This window comes from Anolis sagrei, chromosome 6 (genome assembly GCF_037176765.1).
Source record: "Anolis sagrei isolate rAnoSag1 chromosome 6, rAnoSag1.mat, whole genome shotgun sequence".
Taxonomy (NCBI): Eukaryota; Metazoa; Chordata; class Lepidosauria; order Squamata; family Dactyloidae; genus Anolis; species Anolis sagrei.
Window position 1 is genome coordinate 81,630,164 of NC_090026.1, and position 19,376 is coordinate 81,649,539.

General features: G+C 39.8%; 1 protein-coding gene across 2 annotated transcripts; it reads right to left on the reverse strand.

The window, feature by feature from the left end:
- Positions 1–1,360: 1,360 nt before the first annotated feature.
- CMTM7 (CKLF like MARVEL transmembrane domain containing 7) lies at positions 1,361–18,773 on the reverse strand. 2 transcript variants are annotated; one of them, XM_060781866.2, is made up of 5 exons: positions 18,502–18,768; positions 8,724–8,897; positions 7,945–8,043; positions 6,079–6,160; positions 1,361–5,842 (listed from the first exon to the last, which is right to left on the reverse strand). In XM_060781866.2, the coding sequence occupies exons 1-5, from the start codon at positions 18,658–18,660 to the stop codon at positions 5,829–5,831; spliced, it is 528 nt and encodes a 175-aa protein (XP_060637849.2). In that variant the 5' UTR covers positions 18,661–18,768; the 3' UTR covers positions 1,361–5,828. The 2 variants fall into 2 exon arrangements, with proteins under 2 accessions (XP_060637849.2, XP_060637850.2); XM_060781867.2 differs by lacking the exon at positions 1,361–5,842 and having other exon boundaries at positions 6,080–6,160; positions 7,891–8,043; positions 18,502–18,773.
- Between the last annotated feature and the right edge of the window lie 603 nt (positions 18,774–19,376).

Below are 19,376 nucleotides of genomic sequence, written 5' to 3' on the forward strand. Positions count from 1 at the left end.
AAAGATGCTGGCAGATGCAAGTATCACTGTTGAATTGGGATCTGAAGCTGAGTCTATCCTGATGAAATGCTCTAAATCATGCTTTTTAAGATTGTCCTTGGTTGTTGATTCTTATGGGTTTACAATATAGATCTATACCTGAAAGCCTGCCCAACATGATACAGAATAGACATATAAACTGAGCAGCTGAAAATGTGAAATATTGGGATCTCTTATTATGTGTATGGTGGAAGGAGACTGGCATGATATCATTCCACATATGAATTATGTGCTGCCTATTAGAACCAGGTCACAGATGTATTTGCCCTTTGAGTTAAGCAAATAGTTGTGTTTACATTCCCACCGTGAGGAAAAAAAACGCTTTTATGCAAAGCTTGGCTCATGTTTTGCTGCATCTTTCCTCATTCAAATAAGGGATTAAATTCAAAGATATATCCACGATAGTCTAGAATATCAGTATCTAAAGGGGATCTTGTATCACCTTAGAGATTAACCAAGAGTTGGTAGCATAAGTTTTCATAGTCTAAGAAAACAAATTCCATCTACAATAATTGGGCCTCCTGGAGGCACAGTGGGTTATATTGCTGAGCTGCTGAACTTGATGACTGAAAGGTTGGCTGTTCGAACCTGGGGAGTGGGTTGAGCCCCCATTGTTAGCCCTAGTTTCTGCCAACCTAGCAGTTTGAAAACATGCAAATGTGAGTAGATCAATAGGTACTGCTCCGGCAGTAAGGTAAATGTGCTCCATGCAGTCATGCTGGCCACATGACCTTGGAGGTGTCTCTTCAGCTTAGAAATGGAGATGAGCACCACCTCGCAGAGTTGGACACGAGTATACTTAATGTCAGGGGAAACCTTTACCTTCCTTACAATAATTGATGCTACCAACTTCATTCTTCTCTGTAAGAGATTAAATGTTGGAGCACATTTGAAAAGGCTAAGCTATGTCTTCTCTGCTGTTCTTCACTGTCATGTCACTTAGCATTAAAAACAGACTCTATCAGTGCAAAGGTTAAATGTTCATTTTAAGGAAGACAGAAAATCTCTTATAAGCTTGTTCTTAACTGCTCACCTTATTCATTGTTTAAATAAATAATTGAAAGCCATTTTATGGCAGGTCACAAAGGTGTTTCTTTTTATCTACTCCAAGATTTTTTTTTGCGCTGGTTGGCCTACAGGGACTTTGATCAAAAGTCTGTCCATCACCTGCTTCATTTTAAAACTGGAGATGCCAAGAATATATAATCTGGGAACTTCTACGTGCGCCTTACTATAAATTTTAACTTTACCAACACAAGAAGCTTGGTAGGGGATTAGATGTCAAAACACAAAAAGATTTTTTTTTAAAAAAACTATAATATATAATAATCATCATAACTTTATTTTTGTATCCTGCCGCCATCTCCCCGAAGAGACTCAGGGCGGCTTACGTGGAGACAAACCCGTCAAACATAGAGTGAAAACATAGCACAATAAGAAATTATAAGAACAATCATCATAAAACCAATATAAAATAACATCATCAGTCAACCCATGAACTGACATCGTAATCAATTACTACACTCGGATGGGTAAAGGCTTGTGCAGTAAAGTTGTGCAGTAAAGTTGTACAATAAAGCAAAATATAGCATTTGCCATCAGCCAAACTGTTTTGTTTGTGTTGCCGATTTATTCCTGCCACTTCTAGAGCAAACAGAGAAAGAACACTAAAACGGCCTTCAGTGTAAATTCGTTTGCCACCATAGAGGGTTACAGTAATTTGAACTGGAGCTAATCCAAATAATTAAGAAACTTGTTAATGTTGTTATGAGAGTGTTTGAGGTAATTACAGTACATTGCCACTTAGGCATTTTGAGTGAATTTTCTACTTGCCACATGCAGAAATATATTTCCAAGCACACGCTATATAGGTTAATTCCAGCATGCCTCCTTGAATCAGATTTGTTGTAGAGGCCTCCCGAGACTACTGAAAAACATAAACTGTAAAAACACTTGGGGCGGTCTGCTGTTTCCAAAACACAGCTCCCAAAGGAATGCCCAGAGCATTGTTTATGCAGGCAAAGAACAGGTGAGCTTTTGTTTTTAATGATGTCATGATCTGTGTGTATAGCTATATTAAGTCACATGTCAGAGTACATACAAAATGTCACATGGACTTGAGGAGTCTTTGGGAAAAAAATCTCCTGTGAATTTAGAACCATTGCATCCAAGAATATTTATCTCTTCGTTTGAGAACTCCGTAACTGACATATGCTTTGGAGTCATGGAACAGCTATGATTTTCAAAAGGATAATTGGGCAACACTGGAATGGAAGTACCATGTGGCATATTGAATGTCTTTGCTAAAGGGGGAATCACTTATTCATAGGAATCACCTAATATCTTAACAAAAGACGATTCTGAGTACTGAGGGTCTTCCTCCAGGGGCAAACCAAAAATGGGCAACTTGGAAGTCCCTGAACAGGCACAGAAGTGGAGTGGGGAGATCAAAAGACAACATGAATAAAATAAAAACAGAAAAATATAATGAATTAGAAAAAGATGGTATTAAGATGGTATAGAACCCCTGAACAACTGGCTTATATGGTAAAAGGGATGAATTCAAAGTGTTGGCACTGTAATAAAGAAAAAGATACTTATTCACAAATGTGGTGGGAGTGTTCTGAAATAAAACAATTCTGGCAAAAAATAAAAGCAAAAATTCAGGAGCTATTGCAGATAAAAATTCAAATTAATAATTATTTACTACTATGGGGAGTGTTGGATCACAAGAATATATCAATCAATTACCAGGAGTTATTTAAAGTAACAATAAGAGCAGCACATGCGGTGATCGCTAGAGGATAGAAAGACAAATTGAAATGAACATTAAATAATTGGAATGATTATATGTATGATCAAGTGTTGTTAGATATTACGGGAATTATGACAAAGCAAGCAATAAGAACAGACAAACAAAATGACATACATAGGTGGAAGGTCTACTTCAACTGGGTGAAAAATGGAGAAGCCAACCATTACATTAAAGAAAAAAGTAAGACTTCACCAGTGGCTGGATCTGCAGGATTAGTAGAAATATTCTGTGGTTGAGGAGGGAGGGAGAGGGAGGGGAAAATATAATTTACATACGTGTATACTAGCATAATGCCATTAATATTTGTTGAATGACTTGGGATTTATGCTTGTAACACTTGGAATATGGTTTGCTGATTTGTGTTTATATCATAATAAAATATGTTTTTAAAAAAAACAAAGCGAAAGACAACCTGGCAAAATGGTACTACCTAGAAGAATTCTCCACCTTGTGTTGCTGTGAAGCAAAACAAACAACTCCACATATGTATACTTGTCCACAACACGCTGCTTTATTCACAGAGGGAAAATTGTTTAAAGCTACAGACAATATGGTTGCTGTTGTCTGTTTTTGGTCAAAATTATTTAACCGCTTGTGTTTTCCCTATTTTTATCAGCTTTATACTTATTTATGCAGTGCTTTTGACATGAAATAAAAAATACCCCATTCTTAACTATGAGGCATTTGTAAACTGGGTGTTTGTAACTTGGGGACTCCCTGTGCTTTGTTTTCCTTTTCTGTAACCATCACCTTTTTTAGATCTACAGTCTTTTAAACATACTTCTCTGTTGGGTGCAGTATGTGCTCAATCTTGATTATCCTTGTCAATCCTTTCCCCTTTTTCAAACTCAACTTTTAACAATGCATCTTTTACTTTAAAAGATGTACAAAAATTAGGACACGTCCTTGCTGTTTCTAAAAAGGAAAGTTGGGTCAGGTTTTTTCCCCATCCTTATGTTTGCCTACTGTTTGTGAAATTGAAGCGCACCGAGATCATAATTGGTTTGCTCTCATGCATGATAAACTGCTGTGTATGCAATATTAATGAAGGTTTTCCCCAAGTCTGTAGCCGTAATGGCCTCAGCGCTTGAGCTCTTCGTGGCCTGGCCTCTCATGCAAAAACAATTCACCCACAAAGAGCACCTCACATGAACCATCTCTGGTTGATTAGAGCCTTTCTTAATGCAATGCTTCATTTTGTGCACTAAAAGTGCTAGTGTACCTCTGGTATGACAATAATAAATCTTAATTAATGGCACTGGTCTATATGAAAATGGCAGACAGAGGTGTCTCCTCTCCAATTCTTCTGTTTTTCCTGTCTATGGGAAGGAAACAAGTATTATTTTCCCAAAATGCCATGGGAAATTGAAATAGATACATATTAGGCCTGTTGCAAATGGAATTATAAAGACAGCGTAGGAAGAAAATTGAAATCCGTGACAAATATTTCTGCTACCAGGGCAAAAAGAGACACCTTGTGAGTAACTACAGGGTTAGTGTCAGCCAAGAGATAGAAAATCTATTGGAGTTTACCTGGTTTTAATTAGATAGAAAAGAGATAGAAAATCTATTTGGGTTTAACTGGTTTTTAATTATGCAGGTGCGAGTCCATACAGTACGTAGTATTTTAAGGATACATCTTGCTATATATATATGTAGCATTTTAATGATTTATAGGATTTTTTGTGTATTTTATATTGTATTCAATAATCTGGTTTTCATGTGTCAGCCAAGTCAATAATCTGGTTTTCATGTATTTATCTATTTGCCTTCTATGTGAAAGACCTATGGTCTAAGCATTGAATAAACAGAAACAGAATATTATTTGGAACTGGTGTTTGTCCCTGCAACTTTTTTGTTAGGTTTGCCTTAAGAGTCCAATGAATACTTCTGTTGTACTTTGGGAGAGCATTCATCTCTTTAAAAATGCAGCATAAGCAGTATTTTGAACGCAATTCGTGGAATCCCAAAATGCTGCCAAATTTTACATTGTGCAATGGAATCTGTGGTGACTAAAGAACTGAATTATAAACATCCAACAAACAAGATTGCAGCTTGAACAAAACCTTCCTTTGGAATAGCTGTCATCCGAATTGGCCACAACTAAATTGCTCATTTAGAAAAGTGGATGATGATTAATTTGGTTTCACAAGGGTCTTTCTCACCAAAGGAGCCACTTACCTCATAGACATGTATCAGTGCTGGGAAGTCATGTCAAATCCATCAGAAAAGATGACAGAGTGAAGTGTGATAACTGCTTTAAAATTTTGTCATGAATAAAATATTTACAATGAACTAAAAAGGCCATGAGGATACAGAGGAAACAAGTTCTTTTTAAAGGAAATATTCACATTGAGCAAATTAATAACACAACTTATACAAAATGTTTTGTGCCATCAGGCACTAAAAGCCAGGAGAGGCAATCTTGAGGAAAAGACTTATCAGTTTCTACTAAAGACATCACAGTTTGTGCTTCATAGAGGATTTCTGAAAGCATTTTCTTGCCACAGATGAATGTTTTAGGCAGTTCCTAATTCACATTTCCTTCCCAGGTGGTTTGAAAAAGCATGGAGCTGGCTCAGAGCAGAAAGCATAAAACCCTGACATTTAGATTTCAAAGAGGATGGTTTCTCTCCTGGTTCAAAGAAAAGAAAAGATACACCAGGATACTTAAAGATGACATTTCACAATTTGTGGGTTCCAAAATGTTGGCTGATCAAATGTAGGCACTAGGCATGAAGGCAATGCAGTGTAGAAGTTATGGCTGCTGCTCCCAATTTGGAAAAGGAATTTGAGAAGAATCAGAGGAAGAAAGCTCTTTGGTGGTCAGTCCATGGAGAAAAAGGTCTTGAGAGCCAAGAGAAAAAGATCACCAATATAATGTTCCTTCACGAATGTCTCCACAATCTCTTCTCTTGGCATCGATTCTCTATAATTTGGTGTACATACATAGCGAGCCCAGCAAAAGACTCATTCATACAGTAGCATCTGAAAGAAACAAATCGGGAAGAGCAGGGAAGGAGAAACTGAATTCTGAAACACTCCAATTTCTGAAATGGTCCACGTGCGTGGATGAGATTGTGATATCTTTGCTTTCTGATGATTTAGTGCACACAAACTTTGTTTCATGCACAAAATTATTTTTAAAATGCTGTGTAAAATTTCCTCAAAGCTATGGTTATAAAGTTTATATGAAACATAAAGGATTTCATGTTTAGACTCACCTGTTGATTGAGTGATGCACGAGACTTTGTAGGATAGCCATATGCTCAAGATGCACAGGAATGATGCTAAAAAGCCAAAGGCCTGTTTAAAAGGATATGAGAACAAAACCTATAAATTAATTACAGCAACTAATGTAAAGAATCCTATATGTCTTCAGCAGATTTTAAAAATGTACCCACTACTAAAGAATATGTTCAACTTGCATGCATCATGTTGACACAAACATCTGTTGAATGTAAATGAAGCTTCTTGTTTCAATGGCTGTTTTCTGAGACCTCCATATACTGGACTAGTATACTGTTTAATTCTAATGGAGACAAAAAGTGATCTTATCTAGCTATGATCCAGCATAGCTAGATAAGATCCAACATAGCTGCAGAGGACCAGATAGGTGCAGTGGTCCTAAGAGGACATGGGTGGGGACCTGTAGTGTGGCTGCCCAATGGTGCCAAACAGTGTGACTGGACAGTGGGGATACCCTTCTGTCTCCAATGAAACTCGGGGAGTTGCATTGAAAATACCATGTGGCATCTGAATGTTAGATCAGGCCCACATTAGTTGTCAGTTTAAAAGGGACCTTAGTTTCCGGAGCAGCAGGAACAAGCTTGCTCCCTCCTCAACTTGACATCCTATGAATATTTAGACATACCACCTTACCAGCTTCCTTTCCCCAAACTAAAAATACCCAGTTCCTCATAAGGTTTGGCTCCCAAGCCATTGATTTTTTTATCACCTTCTTCAGAATACATTCCAGAATTGGACACAGTATCCCTGGTGGGGTCTGTTCAAAACCAAATAGAGTGGGACTCTGATTTTCCTCAATCTTTCTAGACACAATGCCCCTAATGATGTAGCCTAGAATTACATCACATTGGATTTTTGAATGGTCGCATCACACTGTTGACTATGCTCAGCTTGTCATATTTTTTTTCCTCAAGAAGATACACAATGGCTTATTTTCAGGAGATGCCTTATTTTTTATTAAGTATGGTACAACAATCTACATTTATTCAAATATAGTGCTGGATAAAATGGCAGCCACAGCTTTACTTCTTCCCTCTGAGGACACACAATACCTAAAGCAGAGTGTCCTGCTCCTCACTTCATTGAGGAGACTTTCTGGGGGACAGGCTAAAGTGAAGCAGCACCTCCAACTGCAGTCCTGTTGGAGCTGTTGAATCATTCCCTCTCTCACTCACTCACTCAGGGAGGAAGCCTTGCTTTGCCTGGTCTGGCCCGAAGGGAAGAAAGAACAGAAGGAGGAGGGGGAAAAGGAGGAGGAGGAGATGGAGACAGGAAGTGTGAGAGAGGCCTGGACTCACCTCCACCGCTGCTGCAGAAAGTTCTTGCGTTTCACTTTCTATGTCTCCCTCTATGCTTCTATGTCTCCCTCTATGCTTCAGCTTGTATCGCTGTCTTATTTTTGGGGTATGGCTTATATTGTGCAAATTGCTTAGAAATTCTGTGATGGCTTTTTTACGGGTATGTCTTATTTCCGGGGAAATACGGTATAACTCCTATATCACTTTCACATGTGCTGTTTTTAAGTCAGGTGTCACTCACGCTATCATTCCAGACCCTCAGGCAACCAATGCCTGAAAAAATACTTATGTTGGCAAAAAAATCTGTTCACACTCAGCATAAATCACCAAAAAGGGTCTAGGTAAGACAGTGTGCAAAACTTCCTCATACATTTAGCTAGAATCTGAGGGCTTGTAATGCAAGTTATCCCACTTTCCTGTATGCATGTAACATAAGAGTAACTTAAATGGAAAAATGAAAGAATTCCCCCAAAAGACACCAGACTGCACCTGTGACCAGATGAAAGTAAATTCCTTAAAGCACTGTCAAGCAAACAGCCTCACCGCTCCAGCTGCAAGTCCTGCTGAGTTGGAACTTTTTGCTGCTGCCACAATAGATGCAATGAGAAGCAGGATAGTACCTATTAGGTAATGGAGAAATTCCTGAAAATAAACAAGCACAACCCAGTTTAGAAGTAACATTTTTGTGTGACTCAGCTAAAGCCATCCCAGCCAAAGTGTACTCATACTTGGAACCAAATTGTGAAAAGCAGGAAACCCAAAATGATTCACTCTTTCTGATCTGGATAATATTTCCTGGATGAAAAGCAGAGCCCAAAGACACTGCTTGACTGAAACTGATAAGACTGTCACTTCCTCCATATTTCATCCCATTCTGGGACTGGGAACACAGAGGTTTAGATTCCTGTTTATCAGATATGTGGTTTATGCTTTTCTCCTACTAGTGACCTACATACTGTTATAGGCGAGACTGATCTGTTGCTAACCTTGAAGGCTGGAAATAATATACAGAACATAACCTATAGTGTATGAAATGTAAGGTCCAATATATAATTTAGAAATCTAGTTATATTAGAAGAAGCATGAGTGTAGTGTTGAGAGCTCAGCCTTATATATGGTCGCAAAGTCTTCCCAGTAAAGAAAGATGATAGGAAGAAAATGTAGAAATATGACACCTAGGGATCACATTTCATGGTGTTTTTTTATGTTCCAGAGTTTACTACAGGTTTGTTTTATTTTTACAAGCACCAAAGTATGTTTTATTATATGGTACTATGCTTCTTGAAACAGTGATTTGTATGATGAGTAAAAAAAAACCTTACTGCCAGCGGCCAGTTGATGCAGGTCATTGTTCGGTAGATTCTGAAGATGTAGACAATGTAGAAGATGAGAATCATAACCAAGTCACAGATGGAGACAATTTCAAAGAAGCTGTATGTGCTGTGATCTGTCCACCAGGAAGATCTGATGCAGATGAATCCTATCAGCAGAAGTAACTGAAAAACAATCGTCAAAGAAAGGGTTGTGTGAGGAATAGAAGGAAGTAAATTCCAAATGCAAAAAAAACCAAAACCAAAACACAACACCCCCCTCTAAAATAGGGATTTTTGAATAGTTCCAACTGAAGGAAGATGGCAAAAATTAATAGTTGGGAGAAAGGACATATTGGCATAAACCTAAACAAGCAACTTTGTTGTATGCTTTCAAGCCATTTCCAACTTATGACAACCCTAAAGTGACTCTATCACAGGTTTTTCTGGGACCAAGAGTGCAATTCACTCAAGATCACTTTGTAGGTTTCCTAGGCCAAACAAGGAATTGAACCCTGATCTTCAGAGACATAGTCCACTATACTATATTGACTGTCTACCCATGGCTACACCAGTATTTCGTATTTCAAAGGAAATTGCGGATGGCAATATGGAATGCTGCTACCACAGCTCCACAACAATGGCGAGATGGTCCTTGTTATGGTTTCTTCCCTGTCCATTGCATGGAAGTATTCAATGAATCTCATCCACCATCATGTACTTGGGGAAGAAGGTACAACAGCTTTACACCGGGGTTAACAGTGACCATATGTTTCTCAGCTGCCTCACAGAAGCCAGAACATAGCAGGTGCATCCCTGTTGCTGGGCAGAAGCTTGGATTCAGAACCTCTCTGGGTAGAGCATATAAGGTCAGAAGAGCAACTACTGCCTGCATCCTTTGCTGAGCATAGGTATGCATTAGGGAGATGAGCTCTGCCAATATACTTCCTGGAAAGTCTCTGAAACTAGTACAACCTTTTTAAAAAATGGAATCCAACTGTTAGTGAAACCTAGAACAGACCTACTGAACCAATTGTGGAATGTCAAGTCAACATCTCTGTAAATCCCACTGCTTCAATGGACCAAATTTAGATATGATTAGCCATTGGGCATAGATCAGGGTGGAAACCATGCAGTCCTCCAGATGTTATTGAACTGCAACTTCCATTATTCCTTGTTATTGGCAATGCAAGCTAAGGGATGCAGGCAGCAATTATTCAACAAAATCAGTAGAGCCCCATAAGTCCCACTCTTGAAATAGGCTACAATGAAACTACAATAGCCCTTCGACTTATCCATGGAGGATATGTTCTAAGACTAGCCCATCCACATGGATGCCTGAAACTCCTGATAATAGCAACCTTATACCAAAACTATTTATGGACAGCAGGTATCTGAAACCACGGAAAACAAACCTGTGGACAGAATGAGATACTACACACAAAGATTTATAGCTGCCAAAAGGAAGGGGGTGGATTAAAGATAGAAGAATATGCTTCCCCCCCCCCCTCTGCATGAAGAGTTATTACATCAGCCACATGCTGTCAATTGCTGTAAACCACATTCTAGATTACAGAATGGGGGTCCTTACATTAAAAGCAATTTACAAATATGTTATGCTGATATGCTTAAAAGTACATACAATAGCATCAACAAGCAATTGTACAAAGCCCTTGTTGTTCAGTACAAGTAATGAATAGTCTTGTTTGTTAAACATTTTACAAAAAAAGAATAGATCTTGGGTGATTATCTGTACGCCGTTTGCAATAAATAGCACGACTTTAAACACATCCCTGTAAATTAATACTTGGAGTACAGTACAGAAAGAAAGAACTTACAATACTGAAAGATACTTAAATCAACACAGAGCATACATCCAATTTTTGTGGAACACTAGTGATTATTATTATTACAGGGCAATTTATATGTTAAGTTTGCAAAACAAAAAGTGACAGATGCAAGAATAATTTGTGATGGGAAAACGCTGCCTGAAACATGACATTAGCACATTATTTGTCAAGTATTCCAAAGTCAATGACTGTGTTCAGATGCTACCATAAGCTATGGTTCCTCATTCTGAAAATAAGCCTCCCCTCTCCTTACGACATGTCAGAATGCAAACTCATTTGCTAGAACCATTTCCCCTAAACCAACTATATTTTGTCAATTAACTTGAATGTGGATGGCTGTGGTCTGTTGTATCTAGGATTTGTGTATATGTATTCACCTTCAGGTTGCCAGTGGATTTATGGCGGTCCATGCATTTAATAGGGCTTTGTTAGGCAAAGAATACTTAAAGGTGGTCATGCCAGTTCTTTACTGGAAATAATCTTGAAGCTATAAGCTTAGAGAAGACAATTATGCTGGGGAAAATGGAAGGCAAAAAAAAGAGTGGCCGACCAAGGGCAAGATGGATGGCTGGCATCCTTGAAGTGACTGAATTGACCTTGAAGGAGCTGGGAGTGGTGACGGCCGATAGGGAGCTCTGGTGTGGGCTGGTCCATGAGGTCATGAGGAGTCGGAAACGAATGAACAACAATAAATAACAAACTGGATAGAAGAAGATAAAAAACATGTTTTGAAGATATCAGAATTATCATGGCTTTTGGAATTTCCTTATATCATTGGTTTACTGAGGAATTGTTTTATTGCTATTAAGAGTCTAATAAAACTGAACTGTTCTACTACATTGCACATATTTAATTATGAACACTAGATGTAGATATTATGAACACTTAGAGGCAAGTTCAAGGGGAGCCCAGAGTGTTATATAATACTATATAACGGGTAGCATTCTAGATTAGCCTATTATTTATCTGCATTCTAGGAACATTTGCGTGATCTTTTTGAAAAATCAGAACCCTTTCATCACATTTTTTTAAAAAAACCTTAAGATTATACTTAGCTAAACAGAAGAGATGCTAAGAAACCCAGTTATTGAACTGAAAAGATGAATACTGGAACACTTCTCTTGAAATCATCATCATTGATGATCACTCATGACTGGGTAGGATGGCCTTTCAAACATAAGGTCTTGAGGGTGGGTCCATAGGTGACTTGATTTACATGTTCTTCCACAGTGAGGGCATCAGTTTCCAAATGAAAGGCAGTCCTGGTCAGGGTTGGCTTGACATGCCATCCTCTTGAAGCATTTCTCCCTTTTGTCCTTCATTCGTGCATCTCTGAATCCCACAGCACTGTTAGTAACAGCTGACCTCCAGTTAGAGTGCTCAAGGGCGAGGGCTTCCCAGTTCTCAGTGTCTATGCTACAGTTTTTAAGTTTGGTTTTAAGCCAATCTTTAAATCTCTTTCCCTGTCTACCAAACTTTCTTTTCCTGTTCTTGAGTTGGGAGTATAGTAACTGTTTGGGAGACGGTGATCAGGCATTTGGACAACATGGCCAGTCCATCAGAGTTGATGGCAGAGGATCATTGCTTCAATGCTGTTGATATTTCCTGCTTTCAGCACACTGACATTTGTCTGCCTGTCTTTCCAAGAGATTTGTAGTATCTTTCTGAGGCAACACTGACGGGATTGTTCCAGGAGTTAAGTTTGATGCCTGTAGACAGTCCACGTTTCGCAGGCATATAATAGGGTTCGGAGTACAATAACTTTATAAACAAGCATCTTGGTCTACCTACGAATGTCCCAATCCTTGAACACTCTCTGCTTAATTCAAAAGAATGCTGTACTCGCAGAGCTCAGTCGATGTTGTATTTCAGTGTCGATGTTGAATTTTGTGGAGAGGTGGCTGCCAAGGTAGCAGAAATGGTCAACATTTTCTAACATTACACCATTAAGCAGTATTTCTTGCATTATCTTGAAATACACACTAGGACTGATGTGATACACTTCAAAACTAATGTGCATCATTTCCATTGGACATTGTTTCTGTTATGTATCGAGGATCAATATGCATTGGATACTTTGCCAGCTCTGTTATGTGGGGCTGTTAATAGCAGCTCTGTAACTGGATATGGTCACTGTGCAACTGTGCAATTTTAATTCCTGTAGATGTACATCAACTTACGAAGATGCAATGCCCCAACAGGATTATGGCTAAATATTTTTAAAATATCTATATTCAGAAAAATGCAAACTCCAGCATAAGAGACAGGCAGAATTATACTCCAGATATTGCATAAAGGCTCTAATAAAGGCATCAGGACATGAGGGAATAGCTCCAAATCGAGTGTAAATGTGAGATTTGAGGAAGGAGCCTCGAGAGAAAGCTTGGAGAGGCAAATTAAATATATGGGCTAGAGATTCTGTTTTTCTTTTTACAGGAGATATGTGGCTTTTGCCCTTCTTCCTCATTATAACAAATGAAGAAAATATGTGTCTAGTAGCACTACAGCTTGCTCTATTTCACTTCAATCTGCTTGACAAAATAATGAACCCAAGGTAACATCCTCTAATAATTTTTTTATTAGATGGTACAAAAGAGATGAGTGTGGGTTAATGGCAACTACAACACTCTCTCTATTAATGTAATAATTGTCCTGAGCCAAAAAGCATAGGGGAAAGGAGAGGGACAGCAGTGATGAAGGTACCCAATTCAAAGTGCTAGTTCTCACCTATAAAGCCCTAAAAGGCTTGGGTCTTGTCTATATTCATGACCGCACCCCCCTATGAACCAACATGGGTTCTAAGATCCTCCAGGGAGGCCCTCCTCTTGGTCTGCCACCTTCACAAATGCAGTTGGTGGGGACAAGGGAGAGGCTTTCTTGGTGGTGACCCCCTGGCTTTGGAACTCTCTCCCCAGGGAGATTACACAGGCCCCCACACTGTCCTCCTTTTGTAGGGACTCGAAGATGTGGCTCTTCAATCAAGCCTTTGAGAATATTTAGCCCCTAGTTGTTCTATGTAGTAGTTTCACATACTGCACTTTATCCCATGCCCTCTCTCTATTATTGCAGCTAGCACTTATTTTATTCCAATGTTTACAGCCCAGCCATGGTGCCAGTAACTTACCACTATAGTTACAGGATCGCAGCTTGATTGAGTCTAAATTGATGTTTTTGTATGTACATGTATTTTATATTGTGTTCACATTTATGATTGCTTTTAAGCAATTTGTGCCATCTGTAAGCCACCCTGAGTCCCTTTGAGGAGATGGTGGTGGGATATAAGTATAAAGTTGTTGTTGTTGTTGTTACCCTAGAGTTTTTGCAGAAAACTTTTTGTAGAGCCCCATTCATGTAAATCAGTAGGCTTTTAAAATCAAAATTAATCAATTTTCCCCCTGCACCTCTTATTTTTATAAGGTTAAGAAACCTTTTCTGCTAACCAATCACTGGAAGAAAGAAAATACATTTATTTTGTCCTAAAGAATTAACTGAAATCTACATCTGAATGTACTGTATATGGATTAGATCTATGTATGAAGAGGTCCCCAGTTCAGTGAGTCTAACCCAGAACTTAAATCCAAACTGAAATTTAGGGATCCAAATCACTAGTCTTCTGTCACTCTGAGAAAACAAAAAGGACAATCATCTTTTTTTTAAAAAACATCCTGAAATGTCTGCATAATAGTTGAAGACATGGCAGACTTTAAAAGAGATTAACTCAGAATAACTACAGACAGGTGTTGTTAAGTTTTTTTAAAAAAAATAATTCAAAAGCTGTTGACTGCTCAATACTGGCAATTCAAGTCGTTAGCACTGTCTCCAAAAGCATCAATCAAGCCTGTTAAATTGTAACTAAGAACAGATGGAAATGGCAGTTAAATGGACAGTGGTTTTTTTTAATTATTATTTGGGAGTCCAAATGGGGTGATACAAGCATATATATAAGGCGGTAGTGGGGTGATGAGGAGCCTGCTTTACCAGAAGTCAATGGGTGAAATCCAGAGCCTTCACACACATTTCCCCGATTCCCCTTTGAAGCATTTGATGATCTGGGCTTCTTATGGTGGAAAAATCTCTCTTGCTGCTCATATATCCTTAACCTATCTATTCTAGAGTTTCCTATCTAAGCTTCTGGCAACAGTCGACAGATTGGAAAAAGTGAGCCAGAAAATTAATCTTCCCCCAGCAACATCTGGATACCAGCCATCAACAATGTACACAACATGACTATGAAAGATAAGAACCTCAATAAAACAGACTGGAACTTGATAGTGAAGCATTTGAGCAGAATGCTATTTTTTAAACCTCCAAATGTCACTATTTATATCAGTGTTCCCTTAGCCTGAACTTTTTAGTGTTGTTGCATGTTTAGCGGAAGTAGCTGACAGCAAAACATCTCAACTTCCAGTCTGCCTCTGAACAGGAAACACACTGCGGGGAGTTCCTGTTTTTAGAAAGAGGACTCTAGGGGGTATCGTAAGAAATCGCCAGTGATTTCACCACGCAAATCACCTTCTAATCGTCTTCTAATATTTATAGACTTCATATTTTTAAAAACTCCTATTAAACGTGTTTTATGTATAAAGTTTTAAAGGGAGAATCAAGAACAGCTTTCTGCTTTGAAAAAAATTGGTTCCAAGTGTACTTCCCTAATTGGATTTCTAGCAATATTTTAATGCAGAAGCTTTCAAAAGTTGCTAAAGTAAACTTCCGGGGTTTTAAAAAGAAATATATAAATAGCTTCAGTCGAGCCACATTGAAGACAGACAAGGGGATTCAAAGGTAATAGAAAACCTGCTTGTAGACTGATTGTTTCTGGATGACCAGAGCAAGAGAAAAGTGATTTAACATCCATATATGCACTCCTGTTTAATCTTTTTTGGATCAGTTTGCACACTTTCTGTAACCTCCTTCTAATAGCCATTAAAGTTTACATGTTACTGCAAATGTTCCAGTTTCAAGAACTTTTAATGACTTATGAGGGCAATAGGATCATGTTAACAAGCCCTTCACACACACAATGTCCCTACTTATGTTCATGAAAATAGAAAAAGAAATGCTCTTCTTAAGAGTCCCATTCACTGTCCCTCCCTCGTTCTCGTTGTGAAAAGAAACACATTTGTGGGCACAATTACTTTCAAAATAAGGACTACACAGTTAAACAGGAAATAACACTTGCAAACTAGGAACATATTTCTTTGTTGTTATTGTTGTTATTATTCATGGGCAGGATGGCCATCTGTCAGGGATATTTTGACTGTGCTTTTGCTACATGGAAGAAAGAAGGGGGTTGGACTAGATGACCCTTGGGGTCCACCTGAGGAAAAGGAGGGAAGAAGGCTTTACCTTTTCCCCCTATGTTAGAAGAAGGAAGGAGGGAGGGAAAGAAGAAGAGGAGGAAACATATGGCACACACAACATAAGGAAGGAAGGAAGGAAGGTCCTAGAAAGTACACGAGACAGAAAGGAACAAAACATACTACCAAACTCCCTCCTCCATGAGCAAAGGCTAATGGTGGAGGTTTTTCTCAAAGAGACATTTCAGATCCTCCCACAAATTACCTAACCATATCATTTTAAAGCTGAGAACTACAAATACCATCACATGACAGAATTTTAAAAATTCAGACAGACTATTTTAAAAACTGCATCTCTGTATACAAACCAGCTTGAGCACTGCAGTTTGGGGAGGAGGCCCTGCTCTCGGTCCCGTCTCAAGCGTGGTTGATGAGAACTCCCCACCTCTGGAACTCCCCACCTCTGGAACTCCTTCCCTAAGGAACTAAAAACTGCCCCCTCCCTCCTCTCCTTTAAAAAGCTTTTAAAAACACATCAGTGCATTTTAGCCTATGGAGAGAATGAGGACTAATTACACCTTATATATATACCCTCATCTAGTTGCTGAACACCTACTTTCATTAGTTAGCTGTACACCATCTTAGCTCTAATAATTTTAGTTGAATTTTATAAATTAAAAAAATGTGGAAGGTATGATGTCATGTTTATTTAAACTGTTATTTTTATAATTTTATTGAGTTTGTTTTGAATTGTTATAGGATAATGGATCCAGCGGAATCTACCACAACAATAACTTACAGTGTTGCTAAGTTTTGTGCTGCAGAACTTAAAATTAGACAGATGATGACTGACCCCTCAATGCAGCATCCTGTTGGTCATGTAGTTAGAGCAACATGTTACAGCTGAAATGCTACTAGACTCACAATGTGCCCCTCTCTTCCCCTTTAGTGCCCCTCCTAGTGTTTTGACCCCTCCTATCAATCTCCCCTCCCCCTCAGTTCCATGCCTGTTACAATAAGCTGTGGTTTTAAACTGTGATTTTAAATTGCTTTCTAATCTGTTTTTTTTAAACTACTTCATGGGGGAGCTGTGTTTCCCCTCCCAGGGTGCTTGTGCCCCGCTTTGTGCTGGTCAGCTGGTCAGTGACCATAATAGGACCTTAAGATCATCTGGGGAGGCCTTGCGCTTGTTACCGCCTTCGTCACAAGTATGTTTGGCGGAGATGAGAGACAGGGCCATCTCGGTGGTGGCCCCTTGGCCATGGAACGCCCTCCCTATAGATATTAGATCGGCCACCTCCCCTTTAACATTCCAGAAAAAAGTCAAGACGTAGCTTTTTGAACAAGCGTTTGCAAATGCAAAGTAACTGACACAGGAAAATGGAATTACTACCTAGACAATGAGTCCGGACAACGTTTTTAACAAGGAGACACTATGAATTTATATTTTATTGATTTGTTTAAATTTTTATTATATGTTATATGTTTTTAATTGTATTTATGATGTTGTAAACATTGAATTTTGCCCTGTTAACCGCCTTGAGTCACCTACAGGCTGAGAAAGCCAGTATACACAGTAAATAAATAAATAAATAAATAGGTTTTGTATTGTATAGTATTGACTTGTTATATGTTATTTTGGCATTGGATGTTGCCACTGTTTTATATTGCTGGAAGCCACCCTGAGTTTATTCGAGGGGATTGTGCGGCTTATAAATAAAACATTATCATTATTTGTAGGGTGAGGCAGCATAATTTCCTTTTTAAAAATGCATGCCATTCAGTTGGTTGAAGACGTAGCGGAGTGCTAGTGGTCTTGTTCGAGAGGCGGGAGTATAAAGTTTTGTCCTGTCACACAAACACACACAGTTCAGTCGCCATCATGCATTGGAACAGTAAGGAGTGTGCTTTTGCCACTTTTCGAGCGGATTTGGAGTGACTGGCCCGCTCTCCAGATTTGGTCCCATGTGATTTTTTTCTATGGGGTTTTTTGAAATCCCGTGTTTATGTGAACTGTCCAAGGACCCTACAAGATTTGAAGACCAACATCCAGGCAGAAATTGCCAACATAATGCCTGCTATGCTGGCAAGAGTCATGACAAATGCCAGAAATCAGTTTACTCAGTGTATGGAGAATGGGGGATGTCAACTACCTAATGTGATCTTCAAAACTACGTAAAACAAAACTTTAGGTATGCACCTACATTATAAAAAAAAATAAAAATTCTGATTCATACAATGGGTTTTATTAAGTTTTGAAAAAAGGAAGTTATGCTGCCTCACCCTGTATTAGTGTTCTGAAGTGACAGGAGAGACACACATTTGGACACAGAGGGGCAGAGATGCTGCTGGGGCGCTGACATGTACAACTGGCCACTTACCATCGACCTGGGTCAAGAGTGGAGTTCTCACATGTGCAGTTTTGGCCCTGTTAAGATATACCCCCAGACCCAGCTCTTCCCTCCCTCCCCTCCAGCTGGACACTTCAGCTTCCTCTGAAAGGGAAATTAAGAGCTTTGGCGCCACTTCCTGGGGACAAAGGCCCAGAGGGACACGTGTGGCGCTTCTCCTTGAGGGACAGAGACGAGGAAGCGCTCCTTTCCCTCCAGGAACCCTCCAGAGAGCTGCCTCGAAGCCTCTTACCATCTGGGCCGCCTTCAACATGGCTGGGCAGGACCCCGCGTAGCCTTGGTCGACGAGCCCGGCGTCTGTCGGGGAAGACGAGGCGGCAGCGGCGGTGGGGGAGGAGGCCCGGCTGGTGCTGGCGTCGGTGCGGATCACCCTGGCCACCCCGGGCGCCATCCCGCAGCCCTTTTGGGGCGTGTGGAAGGCTTCTTGCTTCGCCCTCTGCCTCCCCCTCTTCGGGGCCGCGGGGGCGGGACAGGGCGGGGAAACCAAATCCGTGGTTTCCCATCGAGGTCTGCACACACAGCGCTTGGAGAACACGTCATGCCTCTCCTCCTCCTCCTCAGAATTGCTTATTTATTTCCCGCACCAAAGAATACAGAACAGTTAGCTTGAAGGTTTTGCGTGGGGAGGACTTCTTCAAACTTCTGAGGAGGCCTTGAAGCAATGGTTCTCAACCTGTGGGTCCCCAGATGTTTTGGCCTTCAACTCCCAGAAATCCTAACAGCTCGTAAACTGGCTGGGATTTCTGGGAGTTGTAGGTAAAAACATCTGGGGACCCACAGGTTGAGAACCACTGCCTTGAAGGCAGAGAGGCTGGGGTGAACATCGACAGGGAACTTAAAGGCACACACACACGTGTGCAAAGGGCCTTCTGGTGAGCCTTGACTTTCACAGTTCTCTTAAGCAAGGCATCCTCAGAAGTGGTTTTGCCAGACTCTCCCTCTGAAAGACAGCTCCCATCACTTGGTATATGTCTAGGTATATCTCTCAGGGCCGTTTCAGGCAGGCCCTGTGTCCCTGCATCTGATCCCAGGTGTTGTTTATCCCAGATTATTTCAGTGTGGACTCGTATAATCCAGTTTAAAGTGGAAAACCTGGGATCAGATCCT